At 42.9% G+C, this 22,462-nt stretch overlaps 1 protein-coding gene across 2 annotated transcripts in view; it reads right to left on the bottom strand.

The window, feature by feature from the left end:
• OCLN (occludin) overlaps nt 1-21,009 on the bottom strand; it is a 53,550-nt gene extending 32,541 nt beyond the window's left edge. Inside the window, exons 1-4 of one of the 2 annotated variants that reach the window (XM_007079867.3) lie at nt 20,378-21,009; nt 11,136-11,252; nt 5,683-6,358; nt 2,888-3,049 (exon numbers count right to left, since the gene is read on the bottom strand). In XM_007079867.3, the coding sequence (XP_007079929.2) occupies nt 2,888-3,049; nt 5,683-6,358; nt 11,136-11,185 (888 nt within the window). In that variant the 5' untranslated portion in view covers nt 11,186-11,252; nt 20,378-21,009. Of the gene's footprint in view, nt 1-2,887; nt 3,050-5,682; nt 6,359-11,135; nt 11,253-20,169; nt 20,248-20,377 lie in introns of those variants that run through there. The other variant, XM_042987866.1, reaches the window with a different exon arrangement.
• Between the last annotated feature and the right edge of the window lie 1,453 nt (nt 21,010-22,462).

The following is a 22,462-nucleotide window of genomic DNA, read 5'->3' as shown; positions in this document are numbered from 1 at the left end:
ACCAACTACATCTGGAATTTGAGGACATAACAGAAAAAAATAAACACCTGCAAATTTAATTAAAAGAACCTTCAAATATTTAATCTACAACGTTGGTACAAACTGAAGTGACTGACTGACTACAAAGGACCAGGTTAACACCCAAAACAATGTGCAAACATGGCCTGCTTATTTTACAAAGTACAAGATATCCAGAAGGGGAAGGGAAAAAAAACAACTCGAAAATTCCCTAGGAAGGCAGAGAAACCATTGTACTGGAGATTCAGAGACAGGAAATTAGCGAGTTGCACATTTTCCCCACACATAATACTTAAGAGCTGAAACCTGCTTACAACTCTTAAGGCTCAACTTTTGAGGCATCTTTGCTCAAAGGTTCCGATACTACAGATTTTAAAATCCAGGAAAGGCAGTAAGATCTAATAAAATAATGAACATCTAATAAAATAATGAATAATGAATATGTTAGGGTAGGGAATAAACCTACCCTAACATATAGGGAAGGAGTAAACTAATATTCAGTAGCTAATTAATTGTTCCTCTGGTAAGTTTTTCTTCCCTTCTCCCCCACCAAAAAGAAACAAAACAAAACAAAAAACATTAGTAGCTATATGGGGAGTATCTGGTCTTAGTTCTCTACAACGAGAATTCAAATTTTAATCCTTAGTACAAATAATCAATGCTAGAGTTTTTTACCATTATTTTAAGCAGAGATTATTTTTATATTAAAAATACGTAGACCCTTGGGGCACCTGGGTGGCTCAGTCGGGCGAGCGTCCGAATTCGGCTCAGGTCATGATCTCACAGTTTATAAATTCGAGCCCACACCAGGCTCTGTGCTGACAGCTCGGAGCCTGGAGTCCGCTTCGGATTCTGTCTCTCCCTCTCTCTCTGCCCCTCTCCCACTCATGCTCTGTCTCTCTCAAAAATAAATAAACATTAAAAAAAATTTTTTTAAATAAAAAATAAATACATATACCCCAAATAATGCTTTTTTAAAAGTAAAGTGCTGGGGCACCTGGCTGGCACAGTCAGTGGACCATTCGACTTTGATCTCCAGATGGTGGTTCGAGCCCCACAATGGGTGTAGAGATTACTTAAAAATAAAATCTTGGGGTACCTGGGTGGCTCAGTCAGTTAAGCACCCAACTCTTGATTTGGGCTCAGGTCATGATCTCATGGATGGTGAGTTCAAGCCCCGAATCGGGCTCCAGGTGGCCTCCACATGGAGCCTGCTTGGGATTCATTCTCTCTCTCTCTCTCTCTCTCTCTCTCTCTCTCCCTCCCTCCCTCCCTCCCTTTCTGCCCCTCTCCCACTTGCCCACAGGTGCTCTCTCTCTCAAAATAAACAAACTTCTTAAAACATTAAAAAAAATAAAAAATAAAATCTTTATAAAAATAAAAAATAAAAAATTAGATTAAAATTTTTTAATAAAAATCTAAAAAATAAAGTGCTTTCTGCTTTACCATCATGATCACCTCCATAAACTGTTAAGGCTATCTTTTGCCCAATTATCAAAAGCACCCAGAACTGATTAAAACCTCCTGACAGTAAGATCAGATGAGAAGCCAAAGTTCACTGGAACTCTACTATTACCAGCACTGGCCTCTCTTAAGTCAGTTTTTTTTTTTTTTTTGTTAGGCTCTCGAAACCTTAAATAAACAAATCCAACAGCCAGTGAAAACTGACACGCCCAGAAACTCCCAGAAACTCCCAGAGAAACATTTACTTCACAGTTCACAATAGACAGTCCTATTCCATCTACAGGTGGCCTTGCCTGGAGCTAAAGGTCGAAAGAAAACAGTCCTTAACACCTGCACACTTTTTGGGGGTGGGAGGGAAGGAGGAGGAAAAAGAGAACAAGCAGGCTTCAAGGAGAGTTCAGGAACACAGGAACCCTACCACACCCGCTGATTTTCAAAAGAGTTTCGTTGTGTCTCCTTAACTAATCAGAAGAAAATCTCATCTACGTTTCTTCAAATCAGACAACACAGAACGCCAGAGCTAAAGAGGCCTTCGAGATGAGCCATGTCTTTATCCCTCCCCTGACCAGCAGAACCCAACCTGAGCCCTCTTTACTCCACTCCTCCTATCCAGAACACACCTACCCTGGAACCCGTGTCCAGGATTCACACCTCACCTTCACGGCAAAACTTCAATCTGCTCCAGGAAACCTATGATGGGGGTTTCTGAGGATGCTCCCAACTGCATCCTAACAGGACTTCTGAGAAATAAAGTCTCACTGCAGACATCTCTAACGACAGGTCAGGTATCAGGAACACCTATTTCCGAAATATTAACACATACTCGTACGAATAACAGTACAGTATACACAAAAAGGGAATCGCTCCAGTCTCTCTCTGCTTCACGGAAGTATCTCTTAGGTAAGTATCCATGCAGAATCAGTCACTGTAATTTGCTAGGCTGTTATCCATGGAAGAAGTTTAAACATATGCCACTTGCTACGACTCCAAAACACCACTGCCAATCCTGAGCCAAAAGACAGCAAGCATCCCGCCCAAGTGTTTCCCTCCAAAATGACAAGAAGGAAAATAGAAGGGGAGGGGAGAGGTGTTTTGTTTTGCAAAAGCCAAGTCCTTTCTGCACAATTCTTTAGAAGCCATTTGGTTTCAGGGCCTAGGTACACTTCTTTAAAACGGAAATCTGATTTTCACCTTGTAGTGAAACAATTTCCAGTTATCATACCACCTTCTCAGAGGTCTGAGCAAAACATGAGAGCACAACTTTTGCAACATATACAGACAATAATTCTAAGAACAGAGTTTCACAAAGCACCCAAAGTCAAATTTAGAGACAGAAACCTGGGGGGTTAATAAAATACCAGACATATGCTTTTTTTTTTTTTTTTTTTTTTTAAACAACACTTACCCATTCTTCGACATTGGGGGGTTGCTCATCATAAATATGTTCCTTGTCCCACAAAATATTCGACTTGTCATACCGGTCCATCTTACTTCGAGTTTTCACAGCAAAGAAAATTATTAAAGCAAAAGCCACAATAACCATGAATCCCAGGACAATGGCAATTGCCTAAAAAGAGATTAAAGATATTGACACAGTTAGATTTCAATTGTTTACTTTGTCCTAATGCACTATCCAAAAATACCTAAGGCCCTGCACTTATATATCTGTGGTGTGATATAAAACTGATACAAATAGTTACATTTTAGAAATATAAAATGTAGCCCATGTCAGTTGGGCGGAGGCTAGCAATACATATGCGACTTGATTCAATACTCAGAACAGGCTTAAAGTTAGGTACTCTCATCACTCCATTTTAAATTATAGAAATCTAGTTCCAAAGCTTGAGCACTAAGTGGCCTTTTTACCAACAGATGAAAATGGCCAGTAAATTAACTCAATCACTGGTATACTTCTAAAGGGCTTTATATATATATTTTTTAATGTTTACTTATTTTGAGAGAGAGACAGAGTGTGAGCAGGAGAGGGGCAGAGAGAGAGGGAGACACACAGAATCCGAAGCAGACTCCAGGCTCTGAGCTGTCGGCACAGAGCCCGACACGGGCCTCGAACTCAGGAGCTGTGAGATCATGACCTGAGACGAAGTTGGCGGCTTAACTGACAGAGTCACCCAGGCGCCCCTCTCAGAAGTAGCTTTAAATACCCAATCATGTTTATAATCTTGTTCATAACACATACTTGGCAAATCTTTTTATACTGAATGTAACTTCCAGTCTATAGAGGATCTACCTTACCATAAATTATGCAGACATGATCTAACCAAGCTATAAATTAGAGAAAATGATTCATTTAGTCTGGCAGGTGGTTTCTGTTGGGAGTCTTCTGTGCACTTACAAGAAAGGGCCCTGTGACAAGGAATCCCTCCCCATGACAGTTCTCCCAGTGTCTGATAAGCATGGTGAGTGGTTTACTGGCCTGCAGACGCTTGAAATTAGGCAGGTACCTGGACCCTGGCCTGGATTCTGCTAATGGGTAACAAGTGGGTCTCTTTGCAGCCATCTAACAGTGATATCCTTTTTCAGTGAATACAAGTTTGGGGCATTCAGAGGACTAAGAGAGACGGGGGGTGTGGTAAGATAGGAATATCAGCCCTCAGCTCTATTTACCAGACATACATTTGCAAGTCAACAAACATTCTGAAAACCTACATTTGGGGTGAAAACATTTCAGTCTTCAAAATAATGATAGTTACTGGAGATGATCTAACCCCAAAAGAGTGACTCATTCAGGTAAAAGAATGAGAATTACTGAGTCAGTGTAAGGAGGGGGAAAACAAAACAAAACAAAAAGATAAGGGAAAAAAAGGTAAGAAATCCATCAGGAAAAAAAGATTAGCAACTTCACACCCATCAGCATGGACAGAATCAAGCAGACAAAACACAATGTTGGTGACGATGTGCAGAAATTGCAATCATCATACGTTTCTAGTAAATGTAAAACAGTGCAACCTGTTGGGAAAACAGTTCCTCAAGAGATTAAACACAGAGTCACTGTCCATGAGTGGCGCAGTCAGTTAAGTGTCTGACTCTTAATTTCAACTCAGATCATGTTCGTTGAGATATAGCCCCGTGTTGGGCTTTGAGATGACAGTGTGGAGCCTGCACAGGATTCTCTCTTTCTAAATAAATAAACATTAAAAAAAAAAAAGGAAAAAAAAGACCCAGAGACAACATAAGACTATTCTATCCCTAGGTACATACTCAAGAGAAACTAAAACATGAGTTCACATAAGAACTTGTACACAAATGTTCAGAGCATTATTCCAAACAATCAATGTGAAAACATTCCAAATGTCCATCAACTGATGCATGGATAAACAATGATACAGGCATACAATCAACTATTACTCAGCAACAAAAAGGAATTGACACAACATGCTACATAACATGGATGAACCTTGAGAATTTTACATTAATGTGAACTGGAAGGAGCCAATCACGGGGACACCCGGCTGGCTCGTTCAGGGGAGTATATGACTCTTGATCCCAGGGTCTTGAGTTCAAGCCCCACATTGGGTGTAGAGATTAAATAAAACTTTAAAAAAAGAAAGAAGGTTGGGTGCCTGGGTGGTTCATTTGGTTAAGCCTCCCACTTTGGCTCAGGTAATGATCATGGGGTCTGTGAGTTCAAGCCCCACATCAGGGTCTCTGCTATCAGGGGAGAGCTCGCCTCAGATCCTTCTGTTCTCCCTCTTTCTGCCCCTCCCCTGCTAAAATATTTTTCTCTCTCTCTCTAACATAAACTTTAAATAAATAAGGTCTTAAAAAAAGCCAATCACAAAAGACCTCATATTGTGTGACTCTATATATGAACTATCCAGAATAGGCAAAACTATAGAATAGGATTAGCGGTTGCCTTGGTCTGGGAAGGGTTAGAGAAGTGAGAAATTACTGCTAATTGTGTTATGGGGTTTCTTTCAGGGAGAGCGAAAATGTTCTAAAACTGATCATGGGGATGGACACACAACTCTGAATATACTAAAAATTACCGAACCAAACTTTAAATGGATGAACTATATGGTATTAAAAATATCGTAATAATGACACCAGACCCTCTCCAGATTCTGACTTCAAAGGAAGTGAAGCCTTGTCATAAATACCTTTTAAAAGGTCCCAGAGTGATTCTACTAAGCCTCCCAAAAGCCTCTACCCAAAGCAGGGCAGGGAGGAAACCACCCATACCTCTTGGGGATCTACCACACAGTAGTGATACAAATACTGATCCACGTAGAGTCCACTAGCTGCAGGCGTGTAAAACTGGTTGCAGATGGCATATATCTGTGAACTGTATAGCGACCCAGAAGCCTGGGCAGTTGGATTGACTCCCATTATGTAGACAATTGTGGCAATAAACATCATGATGCCCAGGATAGCACTCAGTATTATCACGGTCAAGTAGTATCTTCTCGTTCTCGAGATTTCAGATCTGATAACGCTGGTAACAAATATCACCAATGCAGCAATGAAACAGAAGGCCACCATGGCCAGGAGGAAGCCCTTTGCGGCTCTTGGATCTGTGTAGCCTCCGTAGCCATAGCCATAGCCATAACCATAGCCGTAGCCGGTTCCGTAGGTACCAAAGCCACTTCCGTAAGGGTAGCCTATACCACCTCCTATTAAGCCAGTTCCATAGCCTCTATCCCAGGCAAGCGTGGAGGCGACACAGGCAAATATGGCAATGCACATCACGATAACAAGCATAGACAGAATCCGAATCACTCCTGGAGGAGAGGTCCATTTGTAGAAGTGAAGAATTTCATCTTCCGGGTAAAAAGAATAGGCCGGTTGAGACAGCATTGGTCGAACGTGCATGTCTCCACCATACATATCATTGCTTGGTGCATAATGATTGGGTTTGCTGAAATACACATGAAAACAGTTTCAAGTTAGTATCGTTTGGAGGTAAGTAGAAAGAACATATCGTGTACTCGGAATAATTTAAACTATCCATTGGCAAATAAAACTACTATTAGTACCACCCCACTACAAGCAACAACACTTTATGCCTCCCCCCACCCCCTGCCGCAAATTCAAATGCCAACACCTTAAACTCCAATGTGATGCTATTAGGAGGTGGCCTAATTAGGTAATGAGATGGAGCCCTCATGAATGGAAACAGTGCCTTTACAAAAAGAGACTCCTTCTACCTTGTGAGGGGATACAACCACAAGCTGGCAGTCTGCAACCCAGAAGACGGACTTCACTAGAACCTGACCACAATGGCACCTGATCTTGGACTTTCAGCCTCCAGAACTATGAGAGATAAATTATGTTGTTTATAAGTCACCCAGTCTGTACTGTTGTTTATAAGTCACGAAGTCGGTTAAGCGGCCAACTTCAGCTCAGGTCATGATCTCGCGGTGAGTGTGAGCCCCGCATCAGGCTCTGTGCTGACAGCTCAGAGCCTGGAGCCTGCTTCACATTCTGTGTCTCCCTCTCTCTCTGCCCCTCCCCAATTCATGCTCTCTCTCTCTCTCTCTCTCTCTCTCTCAAAAATAAACATTAAAAAAATTTTTTTAATAGAAAAAATAAGTCACCCAGTCTGTACTACTTTGTTACAGCAGTCTGAAGCTACTGAGACACCCAGTGAATAGTAAAAGTTTCTGTGCATCAGAATCCCTTGGAGGGCTTGTTAAAACAAAGACTGTTGGTCCCCAACCCCAAGGTGCTGATTCTGCAAGAAAGACAAGCTGCTGCTCGTGCAGCCAGTCTGGGAAATGTGCACTGAGAATCACCACTCTATGGAGTGGATTTCTATGGAGTAGAGGTTCTCAAATTTTTGGCATATTAGAATCACCTGGGGAGTGGGTACAACCCCTAGACAGAGCATTCCACACCAGTTAACTGTAATTCCTGGGGAGGGAAGCCCAAGCAGTTTAGAATAAGGATGTCAACCCTCCTGCTTGTGGGATTTGAGACCAGTGCATTCAAATAGGACACCGAAGGTGGCCTACCCAGGGTCATGTCCAATTCCTGGCAGCTTCACTCTCCTACCTGAGAAAGCACATTCATTCATTTATTTACATGATAGCTATTTACTGGAGCCACCAGGCTGATGTGCGCTGGGCACTAACCTAGATACTGAGGATACAACAACGAACAGCAGTGCCTGTTTAGGATATTCTCTCTCTCTCTCTCTCTCTCCCTCTGCCCATCTCCCCTGCTCTTGCCCTCTCTCTCAAAACAAAAAACAAAAAAACAAAACAACTACTTTGCAAACTTCAGTAATACAATCATAAACATCACGGAAGACAGGCACATTGATCTGTGGACACGCTGAATGTAAGAAATGTGGGTCCTGCAGGAACAAAATTCAATTGCTCAACTGACCTCACCCCCTTTTGTTGCCATTATTTCCTTGGTCCACTTCTCTCATCGCAAAGCAAGATATCTCACTACTGGGTGCTGCTAACCACTTGAATGCAAGGAAATGCAAACTAGAAAGAACACTGATAAGATGGTCTTTGAAACATCACATATGAAAACTCCATAACTCATTCTACTTGGATATTTGGGATGTCTCCATCTGGGGCTGTTGTGAACAATGTAGCTCTGAACACGATTGAGCATGTGTCCTCATACACAAAAGCACTTATTCTTTTCTTTTGTAAAATAATTTTTAACATTTTTATTTATCTTTGAGAGACAAAGCATAAGCGGGGGAGGAAAAGAGAGAGAAGGAGACACAGAATTCAAAGCAGGCTCTAGGCTCTAAGTTGTGAGCACAGACTCTGACTCAGGGCCCGAACCCATGAATCGTGAGATCATGACCTGAGCCGAAGTCCGACGCTTAACAGACTAAGCCACCCAGGCACCCCTGAAAGCACTTATTTTTCTAAGGTATATATCCAGGAGAATTTTTGAGTCAAATTTTTCTTTTTTTTAACTTCAGCTCTATAAGACAATGTCGAAGTGTTTTCCAAAATGATTATATCATTAAAAAACTGTTTAAATATTTATTATTTATTTTAGAGAGAGAGAGAGAGAGAGAGAGCAAGCAGTGGAGGGGCAGAGAGAGAAGTAGACACAGAATCTGAAGCAGGTTACAGGCTCTGACCTGTCACGGGGCTTGAACCCACAAACTGAGAACATGACCTGAACCAAAGTCAGACACTTAACTGAGAAACCCAGGCACCCCCCAAAAATGATTATATCATTAAAAAAAATAAGATGATTATACCACTTAAAATTCCATTAACATTGTAACATTCACAAAAGCATTGTTGAGAATAACCCAAAACTGGAAACAGTGTAAATTTCTACCTAGAGTGGAACAGGTAACTGTAACATATCCACAGGATGGAATGCTACAGGGCTGTGTCTAACATGGCAGCCACTAGCCACACGATCCACTGAACACTGGAAATGTGGCCAGTCCAAACTGATCATAGTGTAAAAAAAGAAACGTAGCACCATCAAGAGAAAACCCAATATTAACTACGTACTTTGGGTGACAATGATTTGTCAATGAAGGTTCATCAATTATAACATGTGCGCCACCCTGAAGGGGGATACTGAGACAGGCAATGTATGTATAAGGGCAGGGGGCATATGGGAAATCTCTGTACCTTCCTCTCCATTTTGCTGTGAATGTACAGCTGCTCTAAAAAATAACATCTAGTAATAACAAGGAATATAAACTGCCTCATGAGTCAGTGTTTACATCACCTGTTGAAATAACACTTTAAATATACTGGGTTAAGCGAAATATTATTAATATGGTTAGAAAAAAAACAAAAAATTACATATATCATTCACATTTTATTTCTGTAGCATTGCTCTGAAGCAAAAAAAAAAAAAAGGTTAAAAACAAGTAAAGCTAAAATGTACTGTTTAGATGTTTAAAAAAAAAAAGAGAGAATATCAAGTGATAATCATGTCAGAACGGTGGTTTCCAAGGGAAGGAGAGGAGGCAAGGATGCACTTGGAGGTGACCTACGTGATGATTTTGCTTTATCTTTATCTTACTCATCATCATCACATGTTCTGTGCCCTTTTCTGTGTGTGTGTTGTATCTCACCCATGTTTATAGGGGCAATGTAATAGGAACACAACTCCTACTACAGTTATCAAAGACTTGAAGCTACAAACTACTTACAGGAAGAAATCCCTATCAAAGTCTGATAACAAATTTAAATTTTTTCATAGTTAAACCCCCAAATGAATAGGGATGCAAGAACCCTCAACTTTGCTTCTTGATTTTATTAATGGCAAGAATCACTCTAATGATGCGGATGGGGTGCCTGGGGAGCTCAGTCAGTTAAGTATCCAACTCATGATCTTGGCTCAGGTCATGATCTCACAGTTTGTGAGTTCGAGCTCCACGTCGGGCTCTGCGTTGATGGTGCGGAGCCTGCTTGGGATTCTGTCTCTCCTCTCTGCCCCTCCCCAGCTTGTGCATGCTCGCTCGCGCTCTCTCTCTCTCTCTCCCAAAAAATAAACTTAAAAAAAACATTTTAAAAGAAAAAAAACTAACGATGTGGAAAACATTATGCCAAGTGAAAGAATCAGCCACTGAGGATCACATATTGTGTGATTACATTTGTATGAGATGTCCGACATGGAACAATCTAGAAAGAGGAAGTGGACTGCTGATGGACTAGTACTAGAGGGAAATGAGGAATGGCTGCTGATCGGGGTGATGAAAATGTTTTAAAATTGATGTGGTGACAGTTGCACAACTCTGTGAATATATTAAAAGTACTAAACTGTCCATTCTAAATGGGTGGATTATTTGGTGTGTGAACTGTATGTCAATAAAAGTTATTACTACAAAATTGACAAGGAGTCAAGTTTAGGGTTAGTCACCTAAACAGGGCATTAATAAAGAAGCTTTATACCATTTGTGAAAAAACAAAAAGGAATAAATATACCCACAAATATAAGCTTAAACTATCTAGAAGCAACCATTAGAAAGAGATAAGGGTGTCTGGGTGGCTCAGTCAGTTAAGTGTCTGACTCTTCATTTCAGCTCAGGTCATGATCCCAGGGTTGTGGGATCAAGCCTCAAGCTGGACTCTGCACTCAGTGTGGAATCTGCTTGGGATTCTCTCTCTCCCTCTCACTCATTCTCTTTTTCTCCCTTGCCCACTCACGTGTGTACCTGCTCTCTCTTGCAAAGAAAGAAAGGAAATAAGGAAAAAAAGGAAGGGAAGGAAGGAAGGAAGGAAGGAAGGAAGGAAGGAAGGAAGGAAAGGAAGGAAGGGAAGAAAGAAGGAACAGGTGACAATAGTTGCCTCTGCATAGAAAAACTGTCATCCTGGAAGTTAAGCGGCAGAGGGAAACTTTCACTTGATAACCTTTGTTTCAATTTAAATTTATAAACACATATATATTTTTTAATGTTTATTTATTTTTGAGACAGACAGAGAGAGAGACAGCGTTGAGTAGCAAGACACAGAATCTGAAGCAGGCTCCAGGCTCTGAGCTGTCAGCACAGAACCTGACTCAGGACTCGAACCCACAAACTGTGAGATCATGACCTGAGCTGAAGCTGGATGCTTAACCGACTGAGCCACCCAGGGGCCCCTAAACAGACATTTTTAACAGCAAACACTTAACAGATGAAAATTTCAACTATACATATTTTTTACATGTGACAGTTTAAAAAAAAACAAAACTAAAGAATTACTTACAATTCATCAGGTCTATAAGGAGGTGGACTTTCAAAAGGCCTCGATGACATGGCTGATACCAAGGATCACCTGATCTTCAGGATGAGCACTGCCCCGTAGCTTCCAAGATAAGGCAATCTAAGCAACGTAAGTAGGGTAAGGGTGTTACTACTGAGCTCAGAGTTTCCTTGCATTGCTAAAAAAACTAATGAGACCAATCTCAAGTAACTTGTCATACCATGATTATTTCTCTTGTCCTTCTCACTGCCATCTTTATACAATGGATCATTAATTCCTTGAGTACAGAAAATCACTAAGCATAGGCATCATTCAGCCTGGTCATCCTCACAGCACCAAGCACCAAGCACTGCATATCACTGGCTTACAAATATTAACTTTCATTGCTAAGTTGTAGTAATAAAAATTTCACAAAGCTTTTACAGCACAGGTAAAAATTGGTAATTTTCTACTGGCACAAAAACAGACACTCAGATCAATGGAACAGAATAGAGAACTGAGAAATGGACCCACAAATGTATGGCCAACTAATCTTTGACAAAGCAGGAAAGAATATCCAATGGAATAAAGACAGTCTCTTCAGCAAGTGGTGCTGGGAAATGCAGAAGAATGAACCTGGACCACTTTCTTACACCATACACAAAAATAAATTCAGAATGGATGAAAGACCTAAATGGAAGACAGGAAGCCAACAAAATCCTTGAGGAGAAAGCAGGCAACAACCTCTTGACCTCGGCCACAGCAACTTCTTACTCAACACGTCTCCAGAGGCAAGGGAAACAAAAGCAAAAATGAACTATTGGGACCTCATCGAAATGAAAAGCTTCTGCACAGCGAAGGAAACAATCAGCAAAACTAAAAGGCAATGGACAGAATGGGAGAAGATGTTTGCAAATGACCTATCAGATAAAGGGTTAGTATCCAAAATCTATAAAGAACTTACCAAACTCAACACCCAAAAAACAAATAATCCAGTGAAGAAATGGGCAAAAGACATGAATAGACACTTCTCCAAAGAAGACATCCAGATGGCCAACCGACACATGAAACAATGCTCAACATCACTCATCATCAGGGAAATACAAATCAAAACCACAATGAGATACCACCTCACACCTGTCAGAATGGCTAACATGAACAACTCAGGCAACAACAGATGTTGGCGAGGATGTGGAGAAAGAGGATCTCTTTTGCACTGCTGGTGGGAATGCAAGATGGTGCAGCCACTCTGGAAAACAGAATGGAGGCTCCTCAAAAAAATCAAAAACAGAACTACCCTACGACCCAGCAATTGCACTACTAGGTATTTATCCATGGGATACAGGTATGCTGTTTCAAAGGGGCACATGCACCCCAATGTTTATAGCAGCACTGTCAACAACAGCCACAGTATGGAAAGAGCCCAATTGTCCATCAACGGATAAATGGATAAAGAAGATGTGGTGTGTGTGTGTGTGTGTGTGTGTGTGTGTGTGTGTGTATATATATATATACACACACACACAATATATATATATATATATACACACACACACATACAGAATGTAGTATTACTTGGCAATTAAAAAGAATGAAGTCTTGCCATTTGCAACTACGTGGATGGAATTGGAGGGTATTATGCTAAGCGAAATTAGAGAAAGACAAGTATCATATGACTTCACTCATATGAGGACTTTAAGATACAAAACAGATGAACATAAGGGATGAAAAGCAAAAATAATACAAAAACAGGGAGGGGGACAAAACAGAAGAGACTCATAAATATGGAGAACAAACTGAGGGTTACTGGAGGGGTTGTGGGAGGGGGGATGGGCTAAGTGGGTAAGGGGCATTCAGGAATCGACTCTTGAAATCATTGTTGCACTATATGCTAACTTGGATGTAAATTATAAAATAAATTATACAAAGAAGAAAAATTGGTAATTTTCGAAACAGTCCCTTCCAAGAACAAGAAACATAAAAAAAAGAAAACTTCTTAAAACTTATTGTTTCATATTACTTTTGAAAGGCCATATCAGAAGAGAATGCATAAGAAAGTGGATACAGAGCTGCATCTAGCACATACTAGTCCCTCAATGTTGAAACGTAATCTGGTTTAAAAGTATGCCTTTATCATTACCAATTATTACACAATACATCTATGGATGGTAGGATTGTGGACACTTTTTCCTTTTCATTTTCCAAGTCTTCAAAATTGCGCATAATGTTTACAAAAAGGGGGGAAACATTAATTATGTGTTATATTAAAGAGTCTTCTGCCCTACGAGAAAAGCAGTATGATTTTGTTCTAAAATTCCTCAGAGCACAATCCCGACATACCTGAGAGGCAATTTCATTCAATCGACAAGTACTTATTAAGTGTCTACACTACACCATGGGAGTCTGTGGAAGTACTACAGAAGGTCACACACAAAGAAAAAAGCAACCACAACAGGCAGTTATCGAGTTATTAGGGTTGACTACATGATCGAGCCCAAGACGGGACCAAGCAGAGAAGAAAGACCAAGACCCGAAGAAGAAGGGCAGCAAGTGGGAGTGGGAGGGGTCACTTGAGCAAGATCTACAATCTGAGTATATTAAAGGGTCTTCTAGTATTGTTTTTCCTTTCCAAAAAAGCAAGTCCAAATAAGGTATTATGTTAGTCAAGTAAATAAATTCAAACTCTCTAAATTTTGTTCTTTAATATCAATGGCAACTATCTTCCACATCCTTAAGGACCGTCAATTCCACATTTCTCAGAAGAAAATAATGCCCAAACGTACATCAGCTAAAAACCTTAAAGACGGAAATAGAGTGAATGTTGGGAACACCAACACAATTAGCATGATTTTCCAAACACAGTGAGGGAAGACTTCGCTATGTTTTTCCTTTAAAAAACTGTTTTTACTGAAGTATTCACATACAAAAAGGTACACAAATCCTAAGCGTACAGAGACCTATAACTAGTACCCAAATGTACGTAAAAATGGGCAATTGAGGACACTAGCACGTTACAGTGTTATGGGAGAGTGAAAGTCCAGATTGGCTTCTTAACGGGTGTTCAGAAAAATAATATCAAGAAAAACTGAATTTAAACACTATTTAATGTAGGACTCTAGCTGTGAAACTGAATGTCAAATACTGACAAACTGACCTTTGAGGATTCTTACCCCTTTCATAGCCAGGGCTTACTCCTTCAAGACTAGGCCAAAAATTCCAGGCTCCACGGTAGGGTAGATTTTTGTTTTGCTTTGGCTTTTTTAAGTATCCTCTATGCCCAATGTAGGGCGTGAAGCCAGGACCCTGGAGATCAAGAGTCACATTTTCTACCGACTGAGCCAGCGAGGCGCCCCCTCCATGGTAGTTTTGGAAACTTCTAAATTAGTCCAGGCTCAGGCTGAAGTTTACATTTTGTCAGAAACGGTGACAACAAAAATCCCTTTCCAAACTGCCATTTTCTAGATTCAGAGTTCTGTTATCAAATATCCTCTGATACCAGAGATTTTACATTGTGAAGCAAATAATTTTAGGAAGTTTATCAAGGACAAATCATATCAACTTCATTTACTTTTTTGAGAAGGTCGCCAGATTGGTAGATGAAGCCTGAGGATCTTGAGCACATCCCTATGCACAGACAGCACGCCCAGGCAGATGCCTCTGGGACTGAAAAACAGAATCTAAATAGGATGAAAGAATGGAGCATTTAGGTCCCCTAGAGGTTTTAACAGCTCACAATCAGAGAGGACAAATTCTACTTCTCTTCCTTGAACTTTACTACCCCCCTATGCCAAAGGGCTGGGGACAAACTTGACCTCTAGGGTGTTATAATTAAGATAATATATTAAGGAAGATGAGCAAAACCATTCACAGCAAGATGGTTACCTTGAAGTTGAGAAATTTCAGTGTTTGGGCATTTTAGGTACTTTGTCTCCATTTTCAAATATTAGTGGCATGAATAAATCACTTTACAAATGTAGACTCAATTTTTATTTTATTAAAAAAAATTTTTTTTAGGTTTATTTAAGAGAAAGAGCACATGTGCACATACAAGTGGGGTAGGGGCAGAGAGAGAGGGAGAGAGAATTCCAAGCAGGGCTCCACACTATCAGTGCAGAGCCCGATGCGGGGTTCGAACACATGAACCGTGAGATCATGACCTGAGCTGAGATCAAGAGTCGGACGCTTAACCAACTGAGCAACCCAGGCACCCCTAGACTCAATTTCTGGAAGTGTGTTTCCTTAGGGAGAATTTCAACAAAGTTAACAAGCCATCTCGAACTTTGGCAGTAGGTACAGACAGTGCTTCGATCTAGGAATGATGCAGTTATGAAAAAGAAACAAACCTCTGCACAACCTTAAAATGTGTACATCATGTTCCAAGCAGGTGCCTCTCCAGGAGGTGACTAAGAGTGTTAAAGAACTAGAAAAACCATGTCTTAAGACAAATGATTGATAAAACAGGAAATGTTTGGCCTGGACCAATCAACATTAGAAGGACCACTCCAGCAGCTTTCAAATATCTGAACAGCTGTCTTTGTAGTCCTAGAAACCATTCTTTGAAGAAAAGATACCACAGGGTCAGATTTCATGTCAATGTTAGGAAGCCTCTCCCTTACCCTGACTTCACACACCCTTCAAAAATAACAAATAACAATGTGATCTCAAGCCATGTATGCAAAGCTTAAGTTGTTTGATATTGTAGGGGGACTGGACTGGAGGAATTCTAATGTCTCCTTCAAGGCAGTCGGGACTGTGCTTTAAGGCCACAGCCAAAAAAAAAAAAGGACCAAGAAGAGACTGTTTACCCAACGCCCAGCACAACAATATTAACATTATCTGCTCAGTAAAAGTATATTGAGTGAAGGACAAAATGAATGAAAAGGACACAGGATCTGGCCTAAGGGGCTCATCGGTCACCATCACAGAACCCGTACCATGTGAATGATAGGGACATAAATCAAACAGCTGAGTAAAAGTCGAAAGCATAAGGTAAACAGCAGACTCTTACAAAATATGTAAAGCTGATTAATGTTAAAATATTTAAAAAGTTCTCCCCTTGAAAATGGTTACTGCCCAAAGCTGTCTTCATAGAAACCTAAGCATAAGAGGAAGAAAAGAAATCCTGAAAATGCTATCCCCCTGAAAAATTATTTGAAGCAACTGTCAGTAAGTAAAAGATAAACTTTATCATATTTAAGGAGAGCCTATTCCTTTTCAATCATATGCAGCAAGAGTTAATTTGCCTTTAAGAAGTTTTTAAAAATTGTGCCTGGTATTAAATTATTATATTTTGGCATACAATTAGTAAACTAAAATTTTAAAATTAGGCATATTTTGAAACAGACTAGCTCTGTATCAGAAGTGGCATTTTTAGTAAGATCTACAGATGATTTTTTTAAGTTTATTTATTTTGCAAGAGAGAGAGAAAGAGAGAGAGAGAGAAAGAGACAGAAAACACAGCGAAACGAGGCGGGGGTCAGGGGTGGGGGGTGGGAAGGAATCCCAAGCTGTCTCCGCACTAATGCAGAGCTCCATCCCATGAACTGTGAGATCATGACCTGAGACGAAATCAAGAGTCGCCCACTCAACCAATTGAGCTACTCAGGCACCCCTCTCCAGATGATTTAAAAACAAAAACAAAAACTTTTTTTAACGTCCATTTATTTTTGAGAGAGAGAGAGAGAGAGTGAGAATGTGGAGGGGCAGAGAGAGAGGGAGACACAGAATCGGAAGTAGGCTGCAGTCTCCAAGCTGTCAGCACAGAGCCCAATGCGAGGCTTGAATCCATGAAATCTAGAGATCATGACCTGAGCTGAAGTCAGACACATAACCAACTGAACCACCCAGGTGCCCCTACAAGTGATTTAAAAAAAATTTTTTTTGGGGGGGCGCCTGGGTGGCTCAGTCGGTTAAGCATCCGACTTCGGCTCAGGTCATGATTTCGCGGTCCATGGGTTCGAGCCCCATGTCGGGCTCTGTGCTGACAGCTCAGAGCCTGGAGCCTGTTTCAGATTCTGTGTCTCCCTCTCTCTGACCCTCCCCCGTTCATGCTCTGTCTCTGTCTCAAAAATAAACGTTAAAAAAAAAATTAAAAAAAATTTTTTTTAACGTTTATTTATTATTGAGAGACAGAGACACAGCGTGAGCAGGGAGGGGCAGAGAGAGAGGGAGACACAGAATCCGAAGCAGGCTCCAGGCTCTGAGCGGTCAGCACAGAGCCCAATGTGGGGCTCGAACTCATGACCTGAGCCGAAGTTGGACGCTCAACCGACTGAGCCACCCAGGCACCCCCCTTCCAGGTGATTTTTAAGCACACCATGTATTTTGAGCATCACTGCCTCAATTAAAGGCATCAATCCAAGGAGGGCCTTGATCTTGTCAGTTTCCTGTCTATAATGTCTAGATCTGTACATGGTGGGCACTAGCTGTCCAGCTTTCAACTCAAATGTCACCTCTTCAGAAGCTCCTTCCCTGCTATTCACTCCACCCACCAAGCCCGTTTCATTCTCAGATCGAATTTCCCCCCTAATTATTATTTTTTCTTCTTTGTTATTTTTTAAATAATCTCCACCATCTCCACCTCAACTGGAACACCAGCCTTACAAGCACCCAGATGTCTGTCATGACCATCACTCTTCTTCCAGATCCCTACAGTCCCTGGTACAAAGTGATGGTCAATCAACATTTGATTTATAAAACCAACAACCCATATCAGAGTTGGGATTTCAATACAGCTGTGAATGCCTTCAAGTTCACAATGGTAACAGCCACTAAATATAATCCTTCACATTCAACCAAATTAGTTAAGTGTTTACAGTCTGAAGGAAAGGGAGAGTAAAGGGTCAAACATTTAACCATGGACATCATTTGTAGCTTGCTGAAAAACAGAATTCCAGGTCCCACATCTGACCTAAGAATCAGAATCTATGTTAATAAGATCCCCAGGCAATTCGGACCATATTCGAGATTAGGAAGCACTAAATCACACAGCAGCTCTAAGCCTAGAAGCTAAAACAAAAAGGGTAACAAAAATCCTCATTGTCTTTTTACCCCAGTACATCCATAAATAATAACTTGGAAGAAAAAAGCCCACTAGGGAATCTAATCCAGTAAGCCTTAAAATGCAAGTGAAGAAAACTTCCCTTCTGGCAGGCTCCTAGGCAGGTGAAAGGTTTTCTATCAGTTAATTTGTGTGGTTAAAAGTGATCTCCTAATTTTTAAAGGGCAGTAATTCCAACACTACCTTTAAAAGAAAACAAGAAGTTTATCTTCACATCAAACAAGATGTGGAAATATTCTATGAGACCATAGGGACCAGTCAAAGGTAGAGAGTTCCAGAAAAACCCCAGAGCGTTCTGGTGCTGGAATATCCAGGACTGCTGCTTGTCCACTATACCTTCCCCGATTTGTTGAAGCAGGTTTCAAGCCACAAACTTTGCAACATGTTTCCCCTACCGGTGTTTCACCTTTAAAATGGAGTTCTAGTAAGACTCGCCTTCCAAAGTTGATAGTATCATTAAAGGATACAAACCACAGAACTCTTTTTGGCCCAGCATTTAGGAGGCACTGCCCATCATTTCCCTGAACAGCCTGGAAGCTGCACAAATCTCGCCATCCTCCTCTCCATCATTTAACCAAAGAGGCACCTGGTAACTACAGAAATGCAGAACTACACAAAAAGGCGGCTTGGAGGAGACAGCCATTACTGTGGCTCCACCATTTACAATGTCTATTTTAAAATACCAGAAAGAGAAAATATTCATTTGTACCGTGCCAGAGAAGCACTGTTATACTGGGAATTGACAGCTTGAGAAATGCACCTCCGCCTGGAAGGAACTAGCTTCCAATCACAGCAGGGCTCACTCGAAGTGCCTTAAAAGGAAGGTTTCACCTTTTCCAGGGATCCCAATAATACACCTGTTGTGCGTGAGGGCCACACACTAACCTGGAAGGCTGCCTCTTCCCCCGCCCCGGGTCATTTCCCAAATGGGCAGTGTGCCCAGCCAGCCCGAGGATGCCGTGGCTTCTCGGGGTTAGTCGCTTCACCTGGGGCACAGGGGCTCGGAGGTGCTCCTCCAGCCCCAAGGAGCAGAGGCCATTTTGACCCCTCAACCCTGCTCTCCCCGCACACTTCCTCCGACGCAGGGAACATGTCGGCAGGCAGCGCGCGCGCCGGCACTTCCCTGGAGGTCTCTAAGCCCGCGGCAGTTCGTGTCCGTGCGCCCTGGCCGGTGCGCGCAGCGCGCGGTCAGCAGGGACCGCCCGGAGGCAGGTCCGCCCACCTGGCGGCGGCCTGCGGGTCACGGGTGAGGATCCCAAGCGCGAACAGCTTCCCTCGAAGTACAGCCTCGCTCGAAATTAAATCCCCGCCCCCAGGCTTAAATCGACGCGCGCTCGCACCGCTCGCACTAGCTGGATTCCAAAGAGCGGATCGGCCCACCCCAGGGCTCTAGGAATACTTCACGGATTAAACCCGTCACCCCTCTCCCCGCTCGGTACCCAAAGAGTGAACGGGGCGGAATCGATGAGGTGCCTCCCCGCCGCCGGGATCCAAGACCCCCAGTCTCCAGCCCTACACTCAGGACCCCGAGGAGCCGGGCGCACGCCCCACTCCCTGAGGACCTCCTAGCTCTCCGTCCGGGGAGCCGCGCTCTGCGCTCCCTCAGTTCGGGAACCGCCCGCTCGCCCCCCTTTAAAGCGAGAAGGTGCTCGCGCCGCCTGGACTCGAGGAGCTGTAAGCGTTTCCGCCGAAAGAGCTGATCGGCGGCTCCAAGTGGCCCTTCGCTGGGGGAGGCAGCCGCCAAAGTAGCCCAGGGCTGCTCTCCCCGCGGACCCGCGCCCCTCCGGCTCCCGCCGGTCCCAGCCCAGAGGCGAAACCGCCACCGAAACTGGCGCCGGGCGTCCTCCCCCGCCGCGCCGCCCCTACCAGACCAGAGCCACGATCCCCTGGGGGACTCTGGGGCCACCGTGAGCCCCCGGCGCCGCGCCCAACTCCCATCTACTCACTGCTGCCCCGCACGACCCACCAAGGGCCGTAGGAGCCAAGGAACGCGCTTACCTGGCGAGCGCACCTGACGAGGTGCGGGCCGCCCGCCAGCAGCCTGGGACTAGACTAAGAACTCTGTCGGTCCTCCACCTCCACTCCTCCTCCACTCCTTCTTCTCCTCCTCCACCTCCCCCCCCCCCCCCGCGGTCCTGCCCCCGGGCATGCGCACCACCGCCTGGCCAGTGCTGGAGGTCTGGGGCCGCGCACTGGCCAGTCTCACCTGTTACACCAAGCGCGGGCTCTTGGGCGCTCTGGCTAGCTTTCCCCGGAGTCCCGCGGCCTCCAGCCGGGGAAGGACAGGTCGGGGGTGTGGGTGGACGCCAGCGAGGAATTGTGTGTCGTGGCCGTCTCCTCCCTCGGTGACCCATTCACCTGAAACTCGGATGGGAGGGGGAAGGGAGCGGTGGAGAAGGAGGCGGGAGGAACCAGCCCTTCCCCGCACACCCTCCCAGCGATCCCAATTAAAGGCACAGCGCAGCTTTGGCGACCGAGTGCAGAGGAGGGGCCCCGGCTCCCAGAAGGTGGGGGTGGTCCTGGACCGCCCTGCGGCGCGCTCCGAGCTCCTCTGCTTGGGGTGGAACAGCCGACGAGAGGCGGAGGGAGGTCTGGAGGGCACTGTTTTACTCTGAAGGAGGTCCCAGGGTGCTCACACGCTGACACGAAAGGCATGTCCTTACCCAACAATTTTTTGTTCCTAAAATTTGGTTAAAATTTTGTTGGAAAGCAGCCAGAAATGGGAGATTTGCAAAAGTCACTTGTAAATTAAGGAACCGGTTCTGAATCTCTGGAGCCAGATAAAAGACCATTACTCAAAGTGTGGTAGGATCTCGTTGGTAAACTTGCTGTAAAAATAAAGTGCATGCGGTAGTGTACATGATTACCAGCTCAAGGTCCTTTGCACCCCCTCCCCAAGGGATGTAAACTATTTTAATGTTTTTTTAGCTTAAAAAAAAGGGGGTACGCCTGAATAGCTGAGTCCTTAAGCTTCTGACTTTGGCCTCGGTCATGATTCGAGCCTGGAATAGGGCTCTGCACTGGCAGTGGGTAGCTGGCTTGGGATTTTCTCTCTGCCCCTCCCCCACTTGCACTGTCTCTGTCTCTCTCAAAAATGAATAAATTTTAAAAAGAATAACAAATTAAAGGCCCTAGTTCTGTGTACTATGTTCTATTTCTTGATCTGGAGGCTGGTTCCAAAGGAGAGTTCACTTAGGAAAATTCATAGTCTACACAAAACTGTGTATCCTTTTATGTATGTATATAGCATATCTATATCTATATATATTTTTAATTTAAGTTTATTTATTTTGAGAGAGAGAGCCTGCAAGTGGGGAAGTGGCAGAGAGAATCCCAAGCAGGCTCTGCCTTACCACTGCAGAGGCCAATGCAGGGCTTTACCCCATGAACCTGTGAGATGGTGACCTGAACCAAAGTCAGACCCTTAAATGAATCACCCAGGCGCCCATCAATATATATATTTTTCAATTATACTCCAGAATATTGCAATTTTAGTTCTTGCAATTTAACCTACATTGAAGGCTAGAATTCAGGTTTCCTAAATTCCTGCTTCACTTTGTGTTCCAATCTGGAATGTCAGCATTACTAATTAATTTTTGTCCAATCTCACCCACTTCTCTGCCTTTAATTAAGTGATTAGAGATGTGACTCTCCCATACATTAGATCTTAAGGCACAATTCAATACTTAAGGAAGTAAAAGCATTATATAAATATAAGGTATTTGAAATGATGACAACCTTAATGGATAATTACTCTAATTGGGGTGTGTGTGTGTTTGTGTGTGTGTGGAAGTTATTGCTACAATTATTTTAGCATGAGCATGTAGTTTTTGAATGATGCAGTTTAAATTGGTGGTGTTAACACTGGGGAAGTCAGGTTAATCCTCTTAATGTTCGCTGTCAGATTACTGAAATCGCCAAACATTCCATTCAGTTTATAATTAAACAAGGGAACATTTCCTAATACTCTCAGATTTATAAACACACATCTATTATTTTATAGTGTACTTTGATATGTTCAGAAAAGAACCTAGAGGTTTTTTCCCCCACTTTTTAAAACTTGAAATATATTTCATATACCATACAATTCACCCTGAATTTTAAAGTGTGCGTACAAGTCAGGGGTTTTTAGTATATTCTGAAGGTTACACAATTACCACCACTTTCTAACTCCAGAAACCTTGTGTGTCCCTTAGCAGTCACTCCCCATTCCCTCTTGCCTCCAGGACCCTGGCGACCACTACCCTACTTTCTGTCTCTATTGATTGACCCATTCTGGACATTTTATATG

Source organism: Panthera tigris, chromosome A1 (genome assembly GCF_018350195.1).
Source record: "Panthera tigris isolate Pti1 chromosome A1, P.tigris_Pti1_mat1.1, whole genome shotgun sequence".
NCBI lineage: Eukaryota > Metazoa > Chordata > Mammalia > Carnivora > Felidae > Panthera > Panthera tigris.
Note: the sequence above shows the minus strand (reverse complement) of the source record. Positions and strands in the feature narration are given on the sequence as shown.